Below are 22,510 nucleotides of genomic sequence, written 5' to 3'. Positions count from 1 at the left end.
ACATTTTTCAATAACTTGACGTGACCATATGCAAATCACCTTGAAGAGTAAGACTTTCAGTTTCAGTATTTAGAAGAAATTGTAAAACTATTGTAAATGTTTTCTTTTTTTGTCTGCTAAATAGGTGGACACCTACCACTTGGCTCGGCAAAAGGACGTGGCAAAACCAGGGATTAATTATAACCTTTACTTTTAATAATGGTGAAAAAAATTACTTTCGATTTTAATCGATATCAGATAAGATTCTAGATATGAAAATTTAAAATTGTTGATTTATATTTATCCCTGAATTTTGACAGGTAACTTTCTTTCAAAGACGACATTTTCTTTGTCTGCTACTTTTTCATAATAAACAAACTTCAAAACCGAATTAACAGGTTGAAAAGTCGTTCATACGATTAAAATAGAGATTTTTGTAAAAATATTGAACAAAAAATCCGCTTAATTCAAAAGTAGAATAAAACATAAAATAAAATGTTGTTAAAAAAATCCGTCAAAACTACGAAACTAGTTTTTTGACGGATTTCCTGTCTGCTACAAGGAGAAACCAAATTTTGGACAAATTCAATTTTCCATTTTTGTCCCAATGTTCTGTAATAGGTTCATTTAATTTTACATGTTTTTTTTAACTATTAGGTATTATTTTATGTGTCAATTTTTTTTTAGCTAAGTTGGTAAAAGTTGGATGGCATTTCTTGACTTATAGATAGAGTCAAGTACAATTTTACATTCATATGGGAGAAAATGTCTAGAGATAATTTTGTGTCGTTAGTCATACGAAGCGCTCCCTTTCAAGTTGCCGAACTTCAAACTTTAAACAACAAAAATATAAGAAAATTATATGTTTGTTCCGAATCAAATTTTAAAGTTAATAAATCAGTTTTCAATTTTTTTATCAAAGTAAAAACGATACTTTAATTTATTTTTTTAAGGTCAATTATGAAAATAAGAAACTATTGTTGATTATCTTCGGCAACCTGTATTTACCATTAAGCCAAAGTAAAGCCAAGCAAGCAGTAAGCAGTTGAAGAAGGAAAAGGAAGAGGGGTAAAATGGTTGATGAAGTGATACCACCTTCCTGCGCCACACACAGGGGGAGAGGGGTAGATAGGTAGAGCGGATGCGAGTGATTAAATTCATCCTTTATATATATGTATGGTTGTATGTATATAAGAAGCGCGCACACACACACAATTTCCTTCCCACGACCCTAATCCTAATTTTTCAAGATTATTAAAGTCAATATGTCTCTTAAAGATTAGAGACATATTGATATATATAATATATGAAAATGCTTCCAAAATGTATTTAAATTGACAACTTTTGGACAAGCTTTGATGAATCAGAATATATAAAACAACTTTAATATGGCTTTAGCTAGAGATAGCTAATTTAACTCTTTTAATACCTAAAAGAAGTAAATTGTATAGAGATGATATTCCTTTTTTTTCGATATAGTTCTCATTTTTGTACCAAATATAATATCGGTTCATGCAATGGAACATTACAAATTAATTCTACGTTCCATTAGAAAATGTAAAAATATAAATTATATTTCATTTTGGAATAGCCTTAAAATCCAAATAAGTTTTAATTTTGAGAAGCGCGAAAACCTTTTTTAAATGTTTTATAATTCCTACTTTTAATTTTTCTTAAAATCCGTATTAAAAGCCTTTACAACAATAACCTTGTAAAACCATGCAACCACTGTTGAATGTGTGTGTGTGTGCACAGCTCTTTTGTGCTTGGAAAGAAAAGAAAAAGGGGAAAGGGCGCTTCGCGAAGCGCGTTTCATGAGACAGATATCTATATAGATAGATAGATAGATCGGAAGGGAAATGGAGTTCTATCCTATCCTAATAAGAGAGAGAGAGAGAGAGGATATGTTTATGTTTTCTCTACTCTTGGTCTTGGGTAGAGCAGAGCCTGAGAGAGAAGTATCTACCTTACTTTTTACAGAAGAACAACTTCATAAACAAAGTTCATTATGATTCTTCTAGTTTAAACTAGTGAAATTAAAAGACAAAAACATTGAAAAATATTTAACACAAAGAATTTTATACTTACCCAGTAAAATTTTAGCAGTGATTTATTAAAAAGAACAATAATGCTAAACATACCTATCTACCTAGTACCTACTCGATCTAGTGAAAATAGAATTTTAAACTTTTAGTGAAAATATAGAAAACGTCCTATATCTACTAAGTTCATTGTAAAAGTGTTTATTTAAAGTAAAATGATAGTCATAACATGTTATGATTTTGAAATTATTATTTCCTGTTTTCAATGTTTGCTGATCTTGATATCTTAAACAAACAAAAATAATAGTTTTATGATTTTCGTCATCAAACAAGTGTGAAAAAAAATTATATAAAAGCTATATTTGCGTTTAAAGAAAATATAGAGGGGTTGTTCAACGTAAAGCATTTTCATTCAAATATAATGATCACGATTCACAAATCTTTATTTCATGCATAATATTTATATTTTAGAATTTTAGTTTTTTGTCATTATTTCTCCTTATAAACGCATGATGCATGTACCTATCTAAATACGTCAAATGCAACCAATCTATAAATAAAAACATTCCATTCTGTAATATAAAGTAAGGTTTTTTTTCTGTTGCTTAAGATTTCAATAACTACTGATCAGGATTAGTTCTTCATTTTCCAGGTTCACACATGTCCTATGCGGGATTAATGATATTTTTATGTCATTCACTTCTAACTCTTTAAAAATACAGAGCTCCCAAATGCTAGGGGCCTAGAGGCTAAATTCGGAACATCATTTTAAAAGTTATCTTTTATTTAATTTCTATTTCTAATTAAATCTACGTCTGTCCTGTCTCATTTACTTTATCTTTTATTTTCTATTGTATTTTAATTTCAGAAAGATGCCAAATATTTTTTATATGAATAGTTAATTAACTGCTATAATGCAAGGCTTATACTAAGCTAAACCATATAAAATCGACACAAAAAGCCTAAAAATGGCGACAGAAGAAGAGGTTCAGTCATTCCTGACCTCCCCTCTAGTAAGGTGAGTACACTTTTTATTATTTATATACTTTTATAAAAAGTAGTAATATTTTTTTGTTTAAGGCTTAAGATTTCAATAACGAACTGAATGAGTTCTCCTTTATAGGGGAGCTTTACATAAGCCCTGGGATCGATTTAGGTTTTTTTTTATTTTTCTATCTAAGCCTTTTGATGGGTTTAAGCTCTTTTTCTGCCCCCCTCTAACTCTTGAATATAGAGCCCCTAGATGATTTTCTATAAAAAAAAACAGAAATACATTATTTTACTTTGTCACATTTTTTTTACAAATACCTGAAACATTTTTAACCTCAGTTTTATAAAGAGAGACAGAAAATGCTGCATGAAACTTTTCCTCCGCCTTTACTTTTTGTCAAATAAAAGTTATCTATCGCATTGTATTATAGACAGCTTTCCGCGGATATTAAAATGAAAAAATTATGAGATTTAAACCAGTTTTGTTAGCCTTGAGGAACCGAAGGCCCAGGCTAACAAAACTGATATTAAGGGGGGGGTTTTTAATGCAACCATCTCGTAATCAATGTATAAATGAAACTTAGAATTCGAATTTTGATCTCAAATTTTGCATGAGTAATCCTTGGTAGGTCTATTTTCCCTAAATCGAACAAAAAGTTGGAAAAGTAACGGCTGGCAGCTGGCGGCTCAGCCGTTTAGCCGTTTTTTGCCTATTTTCAGGGCAAATTCATCATTAATTACGTAGGAATCAACTTTTAAAAACAGATTTTAAGTTTAATTCATGTTAAATGATAGCAATAACCATTTTTAAAATTTCTAGTACCAGCTGCTAAACGGCTAGAACCGGCTGAAAACGGCTGGGAGCTGCCAAGAGTATGAAGAGTTGATAGGGCATGTGACATGTCTAGGGGTAGGTTTTTATGGTTGCTGAGCTCAAAAATGCTACCAAAAATAGTGGCAGCCCATCCATATGGCAGCTGGGTAACAGCTGCAGCTCAGCTGGTAGCGGCCAAGAGTAGAATGAGTAGATAGGGCTTGTAACGTGTCTAATGGTAGGTTTTTATGGGTGATGAGCTCAAAAATACTACCAAAAATAGTGGCAGCTCAATCATATGGCAGCTGGGTAACGGCCGCTGCTGAGCTGGGAGCGGCCAAGAGTAGAATGTGTAGATAGGGCTTGTGACGTGTCTAGGGGTAGGTTTTTATGGGTGCTGAGCTCAATACTACTACAAAAAATAGTAGCCGCCCAACCATATGGCAGCTGGGTAATGGCCGCAGCTCAGCTGGGAGCGGCCAAGAGTAGAATGAGTAGGTAGGGCTTTTGACGTGTCTAGGGATAGGTTTTTGGGGGTGCTGAGATCAAAAATACTACCAAAAATAGTGGCCGCCCATCCATATGGCAGCTGGGTAACGGCCGCAGCTCACCTTGGAGCGGCCAAGAGTAGAATAAGTAGATAGGACTTGTGACGTGTCTAGGGGTAGGTTTTCGGAGTGCTGAGCTCAAAAATACTACCAAAAATAGTGGCGGCCCATCCACATGTCAGCTGGGTAACAGCTACAGCTCAGCTAGGAGGGGCCAATAGTAGAATGAGTAGATGGGGCTTGTAACGTGTCTAGGGGTAGGCTTTTATGGTTGCTTAGCTCAAAAATACTACCAAAAATAGTGGCCGCCAATCCATATGGCAGCTGGGTAACAGCTGCAGCTCAGCTGGGAGCGGCCAAAAGTAGATGAGTGGATAGGGCTTCTGATGTGTCTAGGGGTAGGTTTTAATGGGCGCTGAGCACAAAAATACTACAAAAATTAGTGCCGTCCCTTTTATATGGCAGCTGGGTAATGGCCACAGCTCAGCTGTTTTTTGAGGCTTAAAAAAATGATTATTTCAGTGGAATTAAACTTCTCCCAATTAACATTTTACCTTTTTTTCATGGATATATTACTAATAACTCTTTTTAATTACTAGATTTCACTGTTTCAAGAGCTGAAAACTACCAAAAAACGGCTGAGAACAGCTATCAATAGCCAAAAGTATACAGCATGTGACGTGTCTAGGGGTAGGTTTTTATGGGTGTTGAGCTCTAAAATACTACCAATAAAAGTTCGGGCCTGTCTATATGGCAGCTGGGTAACAGCTACAGCTGAGCAGCAGCCCTTACCATGCTGCCATGTGGATGGGCTTTTCCATTTTTGGGAGTATTAATGAGCTTGGCACTTATAAAAACTTACACCTCTTTGACACATCACAAGCTATGTCTTAAACGTTTACTTTTATTTGTTGGTAACTGTTCTCAGCCAATTTCAGCCGTTTAACAACTAAATCAATACATTGATAAGGTGTTGTTATTAATAATATAAAATGACAATAGTGTATTTATACTGAAATATTCAATATTTGGTTATCCTTCAATAGTCCCAATAGTCAATGAGTCTTAAATAACGGCTTACTGCTAAGCTTAGCTGTTACCCAGCTGCAATATGGATGGGCGGCCACTTTTTTTAGTAGTATTTTTAAGCTCAGCACCCATGAAAACCTACCCCTAAACACGTCACATGCCCTATGAACTCATTCTACTCTTGGCCGCTCCCAGCTTAGATGCAGCTGTTACCCAGCTGCCATATTGATAGGCGGCCACTATTTTTGGTAGTATTTTTGAGCTCAGCACCCAATAAAACCTATCCCTAGACACCTCACAAGCGCTATGTACTCATTCTACTCTTGGCCGCTCCCAGCTGAGCTGTAGCTTTTACCCAGCTGCCATGTGGATGAGCCGCCACTATTTTTAATAGTATTTATGAGCTCAGCACCCCTAAAAACCTACCCCTAAACACGTCAAAAGCCCTATCTACTCATTCTACTCTTGGCTGCTCCCAGCTGAGCAGCGGCCGTTACCCAGCTGCCATATGGATGAGCTGCCACTATTTTTGATAGCATTTTTGAGCTCAGCACCCATAAAAACCTACCCCTAGACATGTCACAAGCCCTATCTACCCATTCTACTCTTCGCCGCTACCAGCTGAGCTGCAGCTGTTACCCAGCTGCCATATGGATGGGCTGCCACTATTTTTGGTAGCATTTTTGAGCTCAGCAACCATAAAAACCTACCCCTAGACATGTCACATGCCCTATCAACTATTCATACTCTTGGCAGCTCCCAGCCGTTTTCAGCCGGTTCTAGCCGTTTAGCAGCTGGTACAAGAAATTTAAAAAATGGTTATTGCTATCATTTAACATGAATTAAACCAAAAATATATTTTAAAAAGTTGATTCCTACGTAATTAATGATGAATTTGCCCTGAAAATAGGCAAAAAACGGCTAAACGGCTGAGCCGCCAGCTGCCAGCCGTTACTTTTCTAACTTTTTGTTCGATTTAGGGAAAATAGACCTACCAAGGATTACTCATGCAAAATTTGAGATCGAAATTCGAATTCTAAGTGCCATTTATACATTGATTACGAGATGGTTGCATTAAAAACCCCCCCCTTTTATTATTTTTTTCAATATTCGTTGAAAAATGTCCCTAATACGATGATCTACATATTTTTCAGTATGGCTGTAAACCGGTTCTAATCCAGCGGATATAAATCGGTTTCAAATCCAATCTGGAAAAATTATTAATTAGATTGGATTTTTTGCAAATAGTTTGTTTAACTTTGTTGATAGTTTAAAGTTTCCTTCAGGTTCAGACGAAACTTGGAATTTGTAGAAGGCCTTGTCTCTAATGTTTGATTGACATCTGACATTTCTATTTGATCTGCATTAATCCATTTAAACTTGTTGTAACCCCTTGGGAAATTATAAGTTTGCTATTTTGTTTATGCTAGTGATTTAAAATGGTTTAAAAGTTGGGTTTTCCGTCTTCAAAAATTTGATGAAATATTAAAACTAAAAAAGTTATGTTTAAATAAAAATTATAAGAAGCTATCTTCAAAGCTTTTTATTTCAAGATTAGGTAATAAGTATAATAATGACAAAAATTCACAATAATTGTGACTTAATTATAGAGCAGCTATATTCCAAATAATAACAAATAAACATACTGTAACCATTTAGAAACCTAAAATCTTCTTTTAGTCAAAATCAGACACAGAGAAGCTTTGATTAACAAACAAAAATGATCAGATGAATATTTCTTACCTTTAAATACAGAAAATACGCCTAACATTTGACGTAGGGACCAGAAGTATAAAAAAGCTACACTTTAGATAAAACGCATACAAAGGTATTTGAAGTGCACTAAAAAACATTTATCACCCGATAAAAACTTTACCTTATCCAAACTTTTAAAAAGTTTATGCATATTTTATTCATATCTACCTACTATTTTTGTCAGTTTGCACAATAAATTTTTGAGGCATTATCTCTGAAAGTGGTTATTCCATTTTTATATCTAAATATCCGTCAATAAAAAAGTAATTAATTCTGGTAATATCTACTTATAGAAAAGCTGCGTTACTCGAATTATATTGTTTCTAAATATAAATATGCCCATTTGTTTTCAACATAATATGTATAGACAATAGGCTAGACCAATTTTCAGGTCATTGTTTCTTTTCTCATGCTTAATTAAGCAATATATGTATTATAATATAAATAATGTATCTATACAATACAAGGAAGAAAGTAAGGATTTTTTTACAACACTTTTTTTTACCAATTAGCGGCTACGCCCCTAGAGTCCTCTAGGGGCACTAGTGGGAGGGGGATGGAGATTGACACTCCACATTCTTCTCATTTTTCTTTTTAAAATAAAAAGTCGAATACCTAGTTTTTTTCTACGGGGATTTCTCTTACCCTAATCAAGATAATTAAAAACCATTCCTGCATATATAAGTAGCTTCACTGCAAATGAGAACCATTTAGGTTTAGCGGTTGGCGAGATCTTTAGTTACAAACAGATAGACGGTTATCCTGTTTCTTCTATAAGGATAATTATATTCTTTATCTTTCTTCTGTGTATATATTATAGAAAACATAATACAAATAGACTGAAAATAATTGCCTTTATTATTACGATTTTCTTGAAGAAAATTTTATCCTTTTTGAGCAAATTTCCATTCATTTGTTTATTTCTGTACTATTGTATTAAAGAAGAATGCTTTTTGGGGAAAACAGTCATAAACCTTCCCAGGAATTTATGAGATGCTACATTGTAAAGGAGAACCATATAGGTTCAGCGGTTAGCAAGATTTTTCGGACAGACATCCAGTTACTTTTATATAAGGATTCCATTATTACTGCTAATGGATATTTCATTTTAATCAAAGACGAAAAATCTACAGAAAAGCTTTGCGTCGAAAAAAGTGATAATTTTATTTACCCTTTAGCTGGCAGTGGCCAAGACTAGTGGTAATTGGATTATTTGGTCCGTGCAAAGGATTAAATGAAGATAACTTTATTTTCTCCCAAGAGAAAAGATTACCAACCTACTTCTCTATATATTTTAATTTTCTCAATTTTTGACTTATGATTGTAATTTCCTATAGACGGTATAAATTGCATTAACTGGAAAAGTTATAAGTTAACCTTTTTTATACTAGCAGCTTGCTTTATTTTGGGCGGGGTTGGGGGGTTGGAAGATGCTTTTAAAGAGCGATTTCTCTTCGAAGTTTTGAGGTACTCTTCCCTAAAAAAGATATAAACTTTCTTTGACTTACAATAAGCTTAACTGTAAAGGAAAATCATATTGGTTCAGTAGTATCTCAGGGTGTATATATATTCCAACTTAGTTGATTCCCCCCCCCCCCCACCCTTCTTTAATTCTTTTCCATTTTATGTAGTACCTAAGCAATTAGAATATTTCCTTATTTTAAATTTCTTCACCTTTCTTGAATTATGGAATATTATTATATACACTCATTTGTTTATTTTTGATTGGTTGAATGCCTGTTATATGGCATTGGCCAAGTCATTATCCTACAACTTTGGAAACTAGGTATTAATGACACTTTATCTAATTATTCTTGTATTTAGATGGGTTGGAAGCCTGCTACCAGGCCAGGACATGACCTGGCTAATTCTGGCGCGCGGTGTCAGCCTGGCAAATCTTCTGGAGGGTCTGGATTCTAATTTCCAGGTAAAACAATCTTCAATGAGAATTTGTGGTAGTTTCCCTCAAAATACTACTTAGTTTAGCAAAGAACACCCCACCCCCCACCTAATTTTTCGTTGTTTGTCTTTTACCTTAGATCAGATAAGGTTAGGGTGAGCGAAGAACACCCTCCCCACACATATTTTTTTCGTTGTTTGTTTATTACTTTAGATCAGATTATGTTATTCATGAACAGTTAACACTCTTAAACTTTTGATATGTCAGTTTCAATAAAAATATTTTCTGTTATAATTCTTATTTAATATTGTTGAAGTAATTTACATTTACCATTTGCACAATGATGAATGGAGTAATCTAAATTACTGGAAAACTACACCTAGAGAATTTCACAAATATTTGGGATTGGGTATTAACTATAAATACTTAGGTATTCCTTTTTTCAATACTTAAATGTTATTGTGGTTCGAAGTGATAATACCCTGGAAAGAATTATGGGGTATACTTCCTTTCAAGACAACGCACCTTAAGGGGCGATTCTTCGTATTTTTCACAGTAGCTTTTCTCCTATTTCTAGCCCCTTCGGGGCCAATTGCCTAACCCTGTGGAGCAATCACCTAACCCAATAAAACCTAAAATAACCTATAAAAAGCAATTTAAAAAATACGACAAATCGCCCCTTAAGGATCGTTGCCACGAAATGGACTATTCCCGAATTATGGGATAATATGAAAAAGTTAAATAATACCTACCTAACTATCTTTAAAAGAGTTGCACTTTGGGCGGAAAAATAATTTTGGTAGATTACTAATCCTTTGCACTATTGAAGCTCTCATTGAACTTGGAAGTAACGCCGTGCAATCAGATTCCAGGAATTATGATCTAGTCCCATGCTTACCAGAGGGGAGGGAAATATAATCTGAAATACTTTTCTAGAGAAAGCCAAGTAATGAAATGAAAAATATTTTGCATGACCCTAGGATATTCCTCTTTTATTTGACAGATTTTAAAAGTTAAACATAATTTTGCAGAAGTCCTTGAACCACCAAACAAATTTTTTTTTTTACTACAATATCTTTCGTTTATCAGAAAATCAGTTCTTTATCCCCCCAACTCTATGCTGGAGGCAAAGAATTCACTTTTTTCTCTTTCAAAAAAAGCAGTTTTAGAGTATCAAACCAAATGTAAGTATTATAAAAATAATGAATAACTCTAAATAAAGTTAACCTGTTGAATTAGATAAACTGTAATCAACAACTGAATTAGTTCGAAATTATATTTGATAATTTCAGCTGATTTTTTCTGTGATTTTTATAGGCAACGCTTCGTAATAGACTACATTTTTGTTCTCGATCTCCCAAGTATTATTTTAGATTTATTTTGCATGTTAGCTATACCAAAATTCCACTATCTTTAAAAAATGATTTTTCCAAATAATGAACTATCTTCTTTATACTATACCTAGTGATATTTTATTTACTAGCGGATACGCCCCTAGAAGCCTCTAGGGGCACTGGTAGGAGGAGGAAAAGACGACCTCAGCCCATTTTTAGATTTGAGTTTTAAAAGAGTTAAAATAATATTTTTTTTTTTGGGGGGGGGGGGGGTAGAGGGGTTAAGACACCCTCTCCAAAAAAGTTTAAAACCTTCCCAGGACCTAAAAGAAGCTTCACTTTAATGGAGAACAATATCGGTTCAGCGGTTAGCGAGATCCTTCGGGACAGACAAAAAACGCTAACTACCTTATATAATAGGATATATTTGATGATTCTAGCATATTACTATCTATTGTTCACTAAGATTTAAACTTTTTGTACTTTGCCATTTAAAGGTTTTTGGAAAAATCTGTGAGATCGTTGAATTTTAGTTTGTGGAATATCATGTGTCAATAGTCTAGTAAACTTTATTCCTCGTTAATTTTGGCAAGTTAGAATTGTCCTATCGATTTAAACCTTTCTTTAGATTCTTGTAGTAGTTATGTACGATTTAAAGAGCGTAGCAACTCTATAATCCTATATTAGAAAGTCTGTAATTCCATTTTAAACATGCTAATTTTTAAATAAATTTACAATTGTACATTATGATTATTTACGATTTTTTTAGACTTATAATCATTACCTATTCTGATTAATAAATTATGACACTCTACAAGTTTAAATGTTTAGTTGTCCTACCGTTTGGATTTTAGAGCTTCGCTTTTATGGATGTTGCCATCCTTGTTTAAATATTTTTTTATTTCAATTTGTTCCATAACTACTATCATAAATATTCCCTTTTCTTATTTACAACCATTCACAAATAAAAAGGACCATAAATCAGAAAAAATGATAGAATAATAAAGTAAAACAATAGAGGGGGAAGGAGTTAAATAACTGTATGTCCCTACACAGTGGACCATGGTACGACTTTCAATTTGGTCTTTGAATATCAGCCAATAGCATCGCTTTATCTGGAAGCTTATTACTTCAAATATCAACTATTATGCCTCCTAATTTTCAACAAATGTTAGTTGTCTTAGAAAAACAATAAAGATTGTCTCACTGAGGAATGAGGATTATTTTTGGCACACTTTTATCAGAGAGAGTGGGGACAATAGGCTGTTTATTACACTAGTCCCCAAAGTTTTATGTTAAACTTTTCTTATTCGTTGGTTTAACAACTTTGGAGGCTTTTTAATGAATTTTGATTGGTCGCTTCATTAAGTTGAGTGTTCGAGCGTTTCAACCACTGATTGTAATCTACAGAAGGTGTAATTTTGTTTATCATCATTGGGGATGTAAATCAATTTATCGGTCATTGACATATCCCTTTAGATCCCTGCATATATATCCTTTATCCCTGGAATGATATTCAATATTTTGGTGCCAAAACATTTTGCTTTCTCACCACCAAGGAATATTATTTAATATTTTATAGTTTACTATGCAGTAATACAGGGATAAGTAAACAATATCTAGCCTTCTAAAACTTTTAATTGATCTATTTAAGAAATATTTTAGACCTATTTAATCATGATATTTTGGTTTCCAGTTTATTTTAAATCATTGTCAATTATACTATACTGATATAAAAGTAACATGATTTTTGTCGGTTACGAAAATTATTGCTAAACACTCAACCAATATTGTTCTCCTTTACAGTGAAACTTTCAAAGGTACTGGGAAGGATTATAATTATTTTGGAGAAGTTAGCACCTCAAGTAGCTAATATGTTACGCGTATTTCTTCCCAGCAAGATATTTCAATTAGTTAGAACAATTTGACGTGTAAAGTTTAAGAACTCTTTTAATTTGTTCCTTTCCTACCTACCTAAACAAATCCTCGTCTTTAATGTTATTTTATTTAATTTACCTATTCCTCTATCAATTTTTCAAAATTTTTTCCCACCATAAAATAGATAAAAGGGATATTTTATGCAACATGAAACACATTTAAATACCAACTTAGCAAGGTATGATTAATCTTACTTTTGGTATGTCACATGAATAGATAGCCTTTATGTCAGCTGTCATACTTTTTATACAAATGGTACGGTTTTGATGATTTTTGGTTGTGTTGGGAGGTAACTCTTTCCTTTGATATTACAAACATTACCTACCTGAAAATTGTTGACTAATTGGTCCAGTGGTTCCCTAGATTTTATTGGACACTTAGACATACTCTACTACTAATTTTGTGTATAGAATAAAAATAAGATAAAACTAATTTTTAAATATCGTCTAGGTATTATTGTTGTATATTTTAATGGATTTTTACTAGAAAATTCTTGTCAGAAAATATTATTTTAATATTCCCGTGATATTTAATTCACTAAAAGAAAATATTGTAGAACAAGAATAAATATTTTCATGCTATAATCAAATCATTGGGCATTAGTAAAATATGATTCTACCCGCGACCGTGTGGATCAACACGAACTGTCGTCAATACTGTCAATAAATTTCTTAACAGTGAAATGTTTAAAATTAGAATAATTCTAAAAATGTGAGAAAAAACATTCGTGGAAATTGCTGGGCAAACATGTAAATTTGTAGAATAGTGCAATATTGAATAAGCAAAATTAACATTTTTCTTGTTAATTCCTTTAAAAATGAAAATATCCTCCCACTGCATGATTTTCCAGTCTTTTTTTTTCCCGTTCTCAATTTTATTTCCCCAATGTATTTTTTTTTGGACGGGGGTTAGGTATAAAATAAAAAAAAAATAACTTAAAGTAAAAGAAGAAGGATAAATGATGATGTATATCAAGGACGTCCAAGCTTTTATTTTTATTTTAGTGGGATAATCTTTATATCATATTGGCAAGAACGTCTTAGCTTTTTTATATTTGGGGGGGGGGGGGTAAAAATTTAAAAATATGAAATCATCCCTTTTAACAGAGAAAAATTACCTTATGCAAAGTTATAGATGGACAAACAACCACACTTTAAAATTGAGTAGCTGTGTTACTCTAAAGAATGATATATTTAGGTGGGGGGGGAGGGAGTATTTGTTCACCTATTAAAGATAATGTTTAATATAAGGAGAAAAATAATTTAAATACTCATAGTGTAAACAGAAAACCTAAATTAAATCATGAAACCTTACATATTCACCAACAGACTAAATCAATGTATTGAAATGTACATACTTCAGGTTATTAAATTGAAATTAGTTCACAATTTACCAAGGAGAAAGGGGATATTGGGCTGCTTATTACACTATTCCCCAGTTACATTACACAAGTTTTAAAATAACGTTTTTTTATTCGCTGGTTTAACAACTTTGGAATCTTTAATGAATTTTCATTGGTTGGTTCATTATGTTGATTGTCAAAACGTTATAACCACTAATTGTCATCTACAGATGGGACATTTTTGTGTATCATCTTTGGGTTTGTACATCAATTTATCGGCCAATGTCTTATCCCTTTAGATCCCTGCAATTCACATTTATTTATTTCAGACCTGGATCTTTAAATCATTTTAGTGGGGAGCCAGATCGGGGTGAGCCAACTTTCCACCAATGAGAGCACAGCATTTTATGAAATGCCGCGCTATGATTGGCTGAAATTCGGTTCACCCTGATCTGGCTCACCACTAAAATAATCTAAAGATCCAGCTCAGGATAGATAGGTACAAACCTTCATAAGTTTTTTAAATTCAGAAAATATCAAATTATCTCTTATTGATCTACGGACTAAAGCATAGCGCATCCGCTCGACGATATTTAGTTTTCTCGGCATAAACTGCCTCATAAATAAAGACTAAAGAGGTAAAGTTGCACCTACTGCTGCTATGTGAGAAGCACACTATTAATAGTAAGACAAGGGAAATGTCTTGGCCCATAACAGGTGCAACTCATTAACATGCACAGTTAGGACTTTTAGACAAAGGGTGTACAATCAAAGTATTGGTTGTCTGAAATAGTTGGGACGTTAGTGACTTGGGACAGACAAGGTGATCCTACGTTGTTTTAACTGTCCTGAGCGGACATTTCCCCCTATATATCATTAACAAAAAAAATTTAAATCACCATTAAGTTATCAATTTGAAAATGATCAATTAGTTTTTAAACAAGGATGACAACATCCATAAAAGCGAAGCACTGAAACGGTAGGACAAACGGGCATTAACACTTGTATAGTATCTGAACTGAAAAATCGGAACATAAATGTATAAATGTCGAATCAAAATTGTAGGTAAATTTGTTGAAAAACTGCTTAAAAACAGGATAATGTTTATGGACATACTTACATTTTTGGACTTGATTATAGAGTTGCTTCGCTTATAATATTGTTCTATGTTGTCCCAGGAATCAATATACCAAAAATCAGATCAAACGGATAATTAAAACACTTGAAAATTTGTTGTTAAAAAAAGTAGAAAAATCAACATGTTTAAAATGGACGTACGGACATTCTGGTAATGATTATAGAGTTGATACGCTTTCTAAATCGTACCCAACTACTACAGGAATCATCATGCAAAGTTTGAAATCGATAGGACAATTCTAACATGCCTAAATTAACGAATAAAAGCTATCTATCTCGGACGGACGGACGGACGGACGTACGGACGGACGGACGGACCGACCCTAATTATAGAAAAGCTTCGCTTTTAAAAATACCTAACCCTACATTTATAGTTATATACATATATTTTCACAAATATTCTAGAGATGAAAAATATAAAAGATTTACATCAAAAACTTACATTATGTTTCTACGTATAAATCACACATGTAATACATGCATATTAGTTCTTTAATGAGAAATATGTAATCATGTATAACATAGAACCATTAGGAACTTTATTGATATAGACTGTTCTTATATAAGACATTGAGGAAAATAAATAAAAATTTTGGGTCTTTTTGTAATCAAACAAATAGCATAAAACAAGGATAATTATGCCCATAATTAGTGCAGCAAAGAAAGCTAACATTATTATCTACTTTTCTTTGAAAAAATAAAAAATGAACTAACGAACATACCTGTGTTTGGTATGACTCCACTATTTAGTGAACAAAGTATTATATGGGAGGAGTTTGGCATAGACGTCCAAGGGGGTGTGTTTACCCCTATGAAACTTGTAAACCCCTCATTTTATTCCCTTCAAAATTAAAAATACATTAGATTACTCACCTCAAACCTTTAAAAAATTAAAACCAATCATTTTATCCCCCTCCTTTAAAAATAAAGCTTGAACGTCCTTGAAGGTTGGTTACCTGTACTAACTCTGTTATGGGGCCCCCCGCAGTGATTATAAGTAGATTATTTATCAGCCTCTTTATTTGTTCTAGAATATTTATTTGTTTTCTCATTAACTATTTATTATAAATCTCAGTGTTTTATGAATACTATTATGTACAGAAGAATACCTATTACATTTCTAATTACAATATTCGGTAGAATCCTCTCAGGAATTTTATTCCGAATTATACCACCCCTCCCCCCTTACCAAGATAATGAACATGGGCGCAGAAGTCGGCCCTCTGGCATGCCTTGCCGCAGCGCTCGGCTCCCTAGTCTGTCTACCCTAGCCATATAACCTAACCTAAAAGTTGTAAAAAAAATTATGGGCGGGGGGGGGGGGGTGGTATAAAAATTATTTTCTAACAGGATAAGGTCCATTATTCTAAGAAACAAATAGGAAAGACATTGAAGACCAAGAGATAAAACATTTATCTGCATGTCAAATTATATTTGTTGTTTTTATTAAGGTTGGATCAGACCTAAAGATTTATGTAGACACTGCCTTAAAAAAAATGTTAAAATACCTAAACCTTTTTTTTATCTATTTTGAATGTCAAATGATCTAGAGCCAAAAATTTATCCCTTTTTTTATCTACTTATCTCATCAAAATATCTATTTATCTCTATCTATTTCAGATTGAGGTCGACGCTGAACCGATAGACACTGCCTCTAGAGCCAAAAATCTGTTGAATCTTCTTAGAAGTATTAAATATTTTTATAAGGTAAGCCAACAATCAATTACCTATTATTTAAATCTTCTTTTGTTATGAGACTAGAATATAATGGTTTTGTGATTTATTGACTGTACCTGCGGAAATTGCTTTTTTTGTTGCGTTAACTGGACACAATGTTTCTATTGAATCTACGAGAAAAAGACAGAAAATGTCAGAGTGTGCCTATAATAAAAATGACCTAAAAGCTTTTGCCTATTGTAAAAAAAGCTAATCATACCAACTGTTCAAACTTTAAAAGCTTTTTGGAACATAGTAGCACTTAATAAACGTCTTTTATTGATAAATATTTTGTTTAGGAAATCTTGGGCCAATTATTGTTAATCTCACTGCCTTCACCAAGAGACCTTTCACAGGTATGCATGACATCGGATCTAGATATCTTTCCATCTTTTTATATTCCTTTTATCTACCCAATTAGGTATATATCTTTAGTTTATTTATCTTCATTTAGTTTTAATTTAAGAGTTTAGACAGAGAGGGATTGGACTTTAAATTGTAAATTACACTGGTACCCAAAGATTTATAATCCTATTAATTTATTTGTTAGTTCAAAAGTTTGTGTACTTTTATTGAATTTTCATTGGTTGACTCAGAATAAGTAATGTCCAAACTTTTTTACCAATGATAAAAATCTTAATATGTATTCCATTGTTATACAAAAGATATGGATTTGTTTATAATATGTTTTTATTTTTTTTTCTCTCTAAATAATTCATCTACAAACAATAAAGTATCTATCATCGATATAAAACTATTCATCTTTTTTTAATATTTCCAGCAAATATCCATTATAGAATAGTTATTTAAAGCATCGTATTTTAGATAGCTTTCCGTGGATATTAAAATGAAAAATTATAAGATTAAAACCAGTTTTGTCACACCCGATGGTCCGATTGATCCGTCTAACAAAACTGGTAATAATATTTTTTATTTTAATATTCATGGAAAATTGTCTGTATTACGATACTGTAATGATTTTTTGGTATTGGTGGTAACCGGTTCTAATCCAGCGGATATAAATCGGTTTCGAAGCCATACTTGAAAAACATCTCTAGTATGAACAAACGAATCTTATATTTTTCTGTACATATTTTCTTTTTCTGTTAATTATTGTTAATATGTCTGATCTAAAAGAATATATCACACATGTCTTTCTCAGTTATATAGGGTTCAGACATAAGATATTTTGGTGGATTTTCTATAATAACACCCTGACATGATATAGACATACCTAGTCTGTCTATCAACATAGAAAATCAATATTTTTTACACATATTTCTTTATTTCTGATTTTTGTGAATGTTTTCTGTCTAGCCAATCTTTCTTAATAGTGGTTAATGTTCCGATTCTTAAAAGCTTTTGCTGCTTTGGCCTAATAAACTTTTAATAACCCACTTTTTCCTCCCCTTTAAAATAGACTTAAACCTGCCCAAGTTCAATGCAACGTTACCTCAGTCATTTTAGAGTTACAGCAGTAAATGATTTCTTTCTCATATATTTTATACATTTTGTTCACTCCATAAAAAAAATTGAAAAGATACAGCTAAGAGTTTTTTGTTTATGTCACAAGCGCAAACAATGATAAGAACATTTTTTTGCTTTGCCCCAAACGGTTACCATGCTTTTTATGATGATATGTTATTAAAATTATCATTCTGCTTTCGTTTTTAGTAAACCCTTTTTAACCAGTGAGAGAGGGGACAATAAGCTGTTCAATACACTAGTCCCCAAAATTTTTCATCACGTTTTCTTAGTCGTTGGCTTAGTAACTTTGGGGACTTCAATGAATTTAAGTTTATTAAGTTGAGTGTTCAAACATTTCAACCTCTAATTGTAATTTATAGAAGGTGTAACTTTGTGTATCATCATTGAGTATATACATCCTTTTATTGGCCATTGTCTTATCCCTTTGTATCCCTGGAATGAATATAATGTATGGTTTAGTCGATAAAAAAATACATGGTCTCCTTTTTTGGCATCAACACGATTAGTCATCTTTCTATTCAATAATGTCCAGGGAATCAAAGAGATAGGACAATGGATGATTATTTCTTTATTTGTAGGCTGCAAATATTAGGGGTAAGAATGGGTAATTTGATCTCCATTATCCTTTCTCTTCCTGTTATCAGATGAAATAAATCAATAAATAGATTTTTAAATACAAGGAACATTTCATATCCTATGATATAAAGTAGTAAGGTTTTTTCTATGTAGACTGCGCATATTAGAGGTAGGAGTAGATCTCCGAATAATTTGACCGCCATTATCCTTTCTCTTCCTGATATCAGATATAACAGATACGAAAAACACCTATACTACATAATAAACTTACTAGCGAACTACACCCAACATCTAGGGGCTCTATATTCTAAATAATATAAAACCACCCTAGGACATAAATCTAAAAATAAAACAGCCTAAAACCTTCCCAGGGCCTAAATGAATCTAATAACGCAAAACTTAATCGGTTATGCAATTAACGAAATTTTAAACTAGACACAAAAATACCTTACTATTTTATATGATAGGATTAAATGTACCAATTTTAATGTCTTTGGTATGACACAATTTATTTATTTATTCAAATGCCTATTAACCTGTATACAGACCAAACAGTGAGATACATGTGTGGGTAACTGTGTATTAGAAGAGCAAAAAATAAAAATGTTTGATTTTTCTTCATACATATCTACATAGATGAAAAGCGTAGTCTTTTTATTAAAATTCAAACCAAAGAGCTATTGTTTAAATTTACTCCCCTAATACAATTTTATCCATTTGTGCACCTAATTATCATAGGACATGACTACACATGTCGTGTTCTCACAAACATTTTCCTATCTTATTATTTATGAGCAATTTTGTATGTAATGCAGACCAATGATTCACTGGGAAAATTGGAAATTTTATGAAAAGAGAGGAAATACATTCTAAATACATGTCTGTCTCCAAATTTTTGTCTCTATAAAACCTACTTCTTATTTATCAAATCGAATTTTTTGAGAGGTGTAAAATATTATAAATACTTTGGGGTACCAGATCGGTCCAACTAACTATCTTTATTATTAATATATACAGCTAACTATAAGTATCTGTCCAGATATCTATATCTATTTCTTTTGTCACGTGCCTACTGGATAGTACGGATAGTAGGCAAGTAGCATCTGTTTTATTTGTTACTAGCGGCTTCGCCTTTAGCCTCTAGGGGCTTTGCCCCAAGAGGTTTAATCAACCTATTTTTGTGTTATTTAAATTTTAAAAGAAATTTTTTTTTTTGGGGGGGGGGGGTTGGTTGTGTCCCATCCCCCAAGAAAATAGCTTAAAACCATCAAAGAACCAGTAGGTATATTCCCTGAAGAGTAGAGCCCAATCGGTTTAGTGGTTACTGAGATCTTAAACTTCAGACGGACAGACGGACATCCAGACAGACATCCAGACAGACAGACATCGTACTACTTTGTATTATAGATAACTAAATAATTATCTAATATATATCTTCCTTATATAGTCAATCTATCTATCTTCCTATCATATCTTACTCTCTATTATAATCTGACTATCTACCTATTTTATCCTTCTATCTAACTATCTATATTCTATCTAGGTAATTCCAAGCACTGGTCCGCTGGCAATCATGAAGACCCCGCTACTTCTGGTTCTATCTCTCTATCTATTAACATAACTAATATATCTATCTATCTATTTATCTATCTAGGTACCTCCAAGCACTGGCTCGCTGGCAATCATGAAGACCCTGCTACTTCTGGCTCTATCTGTCTATCTCTCTATCTATTAACATAACTAATATATCTAACTATCTATTTATCTATCTAGGTACCTCCAAGCACTGGCTCGCTGGCAATCATGAAGACCCTGCTACTTCTGGCTCTATCTGTCTATCTCTCTATCTATTAACATAACTAATATATCTAACTATCTATTTATCTATCTAGGTACCTCCAAGCACTGGCTCGCTGGCAATCATGAAGACCCTGCTACTTCTGGCTCTATCTGTCTATCTCTCTATCTATTAACATAACTAATATATCTAACTATCTATTTATCTATCTAGGTACCTCCAAGCACTGGCTCGCTGGCAATCATGAAGACCCTGCTACTTCTGGTTCTATCTGTCTATCTGTCTATCTATTAACATAACTAATATATCTAACTATCTATTTATCTATCTAGGTACCTCCAAGCACTGGCTCGCTGGCAAGCATGGAGACCCTGCTACTTCTGGCTCTATCTGTCTATCTATTAACATAACTAATATATCTAACTATCTATTTATCTATCTAGATACCTCCAAGCACTGGCTCGCTGGCAAGCATGGAGACCCTACTACTCCTGGTTCTGGGTGTTGCTGTACAGTCAGAACAAAAACAGGTAAGAAGTTGTTTAATCAGTTAAATTGACTTATTAAAAAAGTTACTTTTTTATAATAATTGATAAATTTCTATCAATCAAAAAAGATATATAGATATAGTGATTTATAAATAACAGCCCCCCCCCCAAAAAAAAAACAGCAATCTAAAATTTTTGGTTGTTTCATCTTTTTTTGTATGCGCTACTATGGACATATTCTTCCTTAATCTTACTAATATTTAGGTTTTTTTTCAACCAAAATACTTCTTTTTGACAAAACTTTTTTAATATCATAGTTATTCTTTATTGAAATTTTAACTAAAACTAAAATAAATTGACTTCCAAATCAAATTGATAGAAATTCAAATTTAAAACCAATTTTGAATTTGTTTAAAATTGATTGTATTGCTCTTGTAGAATCTCAAATATTGAAATCTTTTATATTTATATATTTCGATTGGAAATAGAATGAAATACACATTTTATTTAAACATAGAATATTCATGATTGTTCTGATGTAAAAGCTTTAAGATGTTTAAATCAATGATAACAACAAAAATTAAAACAAAAAGGGGGTCTTTTTTACGCGGATTTTCCTTAAAGGTATGTGTTCCCAAGTCTTTAAAACAGGAGTAGAGCTCTAAAAGTTGTCGCTGTTTCTTCACAGTCAACTTCCATGCCAAATTTTGGCGTTCTTCTCCTGTCTTAAAGTCTTAGAACTACGGAAAATCCGCGCAAAAATGACTCCGTTATATTTTACCTTCAAATACCTTAAATTTTCATAGAAATTAAATTAAATGAGAAATAGATTAATCCTACCTACATTTGTTTTATCTATAACTTATGACTTAGTATTGGTGGAAAGATTGGATTGAAGAAAAAAATATCTTCTATTTCCCTCCCTCAAAGAGATATTGTAAATTCTGCGAAGCTACAAGAGCAGTTTTCTAAACTTTTTAATTAAAACATTTTCTTTTAATTACCTAAGATTACACTTTACAAGGATGGTTAATATTTAAACAAGCGAAACAGCGAACATTAAATCTGCAGGATATTAAGATTTATAATTTGAGGGTTAAAAGTAATTCCTTTAAAAATTACGTATATAGAGCCATTTTTAGTTTTTTTTTACTAGAGAAGTTACTCTATAATTCGAAATGTTCGTCCGTTAGTTAGCATCCAGTCTATGTTACTTTGTAAACATCTTCAACTATTTTTATGCTTTGCAACAGATGGATGTTGCCATCCATGTTTTATTATTATAATATACAAGGGAAAAATTAGTTTGGATCTCTTAGCTCTTGAGGAAACGTTAAAAGATTTATACATTATTGCATAAGTTTCATTCAGCTAATAACTCGTGGTATAAATTGAAGATTTTTAAAAATATGGTGCTAAAAATTAAAGCAGCTTGGATTTTTTCTTGGATGTATTGTATATGTTAATGGATTTATTATTACTTGGATCTTACACCATATAATCATTTACAATAACAACCTCCCTTTACCCCATCCCCTCCCCTTCTACTGGATTAACTATCTGGCCAATAAAGGAGATCTATGTTAGCAACCTAAATTGACGAGAATTTTTCCCTGTCATAATATCCACGCATATT

The 22,510-nt window shown here is 32.6% G+C and overlaps 1 protein-coding gene across 19 annotated transcripts in view; it reads left to right on the top strand.

Annotated features, from left to right (window-relative positions):
- The first annotated feature begins 990 nt into the window (after nucleotides 1-990).
- The window catches only part of Girdin (protein girdin), a 109,266-nt gene continuing 87,746 nt past the window's right edge, over nucleotides 991-22,510 (top strand). For 16 of the 19 annotated variants that reach the window (XR_013882675.1, XR_013882674.1, XR_013882673.1 and 13 more), the window contains exons 1-6: nucleotides 992-1,111; nucleotides 1,735-3,039; nucleotides 8,982-9,084; nucleotides 16,429-16,515; nucleotides 16,824-16,880; nucleotides 20,830-20,916. Coding sequence is in view for 13 of the 19 variants with exons in the window: in XM_080172815.1 (XP_080028941.1) it covers nucleotides 2,990-3,039; nucleotides 8,982-9,084; nucleotides 16,429-16,515; nucleotides 16,824-16,880; nucleotides 20,830-20,916 (384 nt within the window). In the remaining 6 variants the exon portion in view is untranslated. Of the gene's footprint in view, nucleotides 1,162-1,734; nucleotides 3,040-8,981; nucleotides 9,085-16,428; nucleotides 16,516-16,823; nucleotides 16,881-20,829; nucleotides 20,917-22,510 lie in introns of all 19 variants that reach the window. The other 3 variants (XM_080172804.1, XM_080172806.1, XM_080172805.1) reach the window with 3 other exon arrangements.

Source organism: Acartia tonsa, chromosome 9 (genome assembly GCF_053477335.1).
Source record: "Acartia tonsa isolate MP-2025a chromosome 9, ASM5347733v1, whole genome shotgun sequence".
NCBI classification, from domain to species: domain Eukaryota; kingdom Metazoa; phylum Arthropoda; class Copepoda; order Calanoida; family Acartiidae; genus Acartia; species Acartia tonsa.
This window is presented reverse-complemented; position numbering and strand designations above follow the sequence as displayed.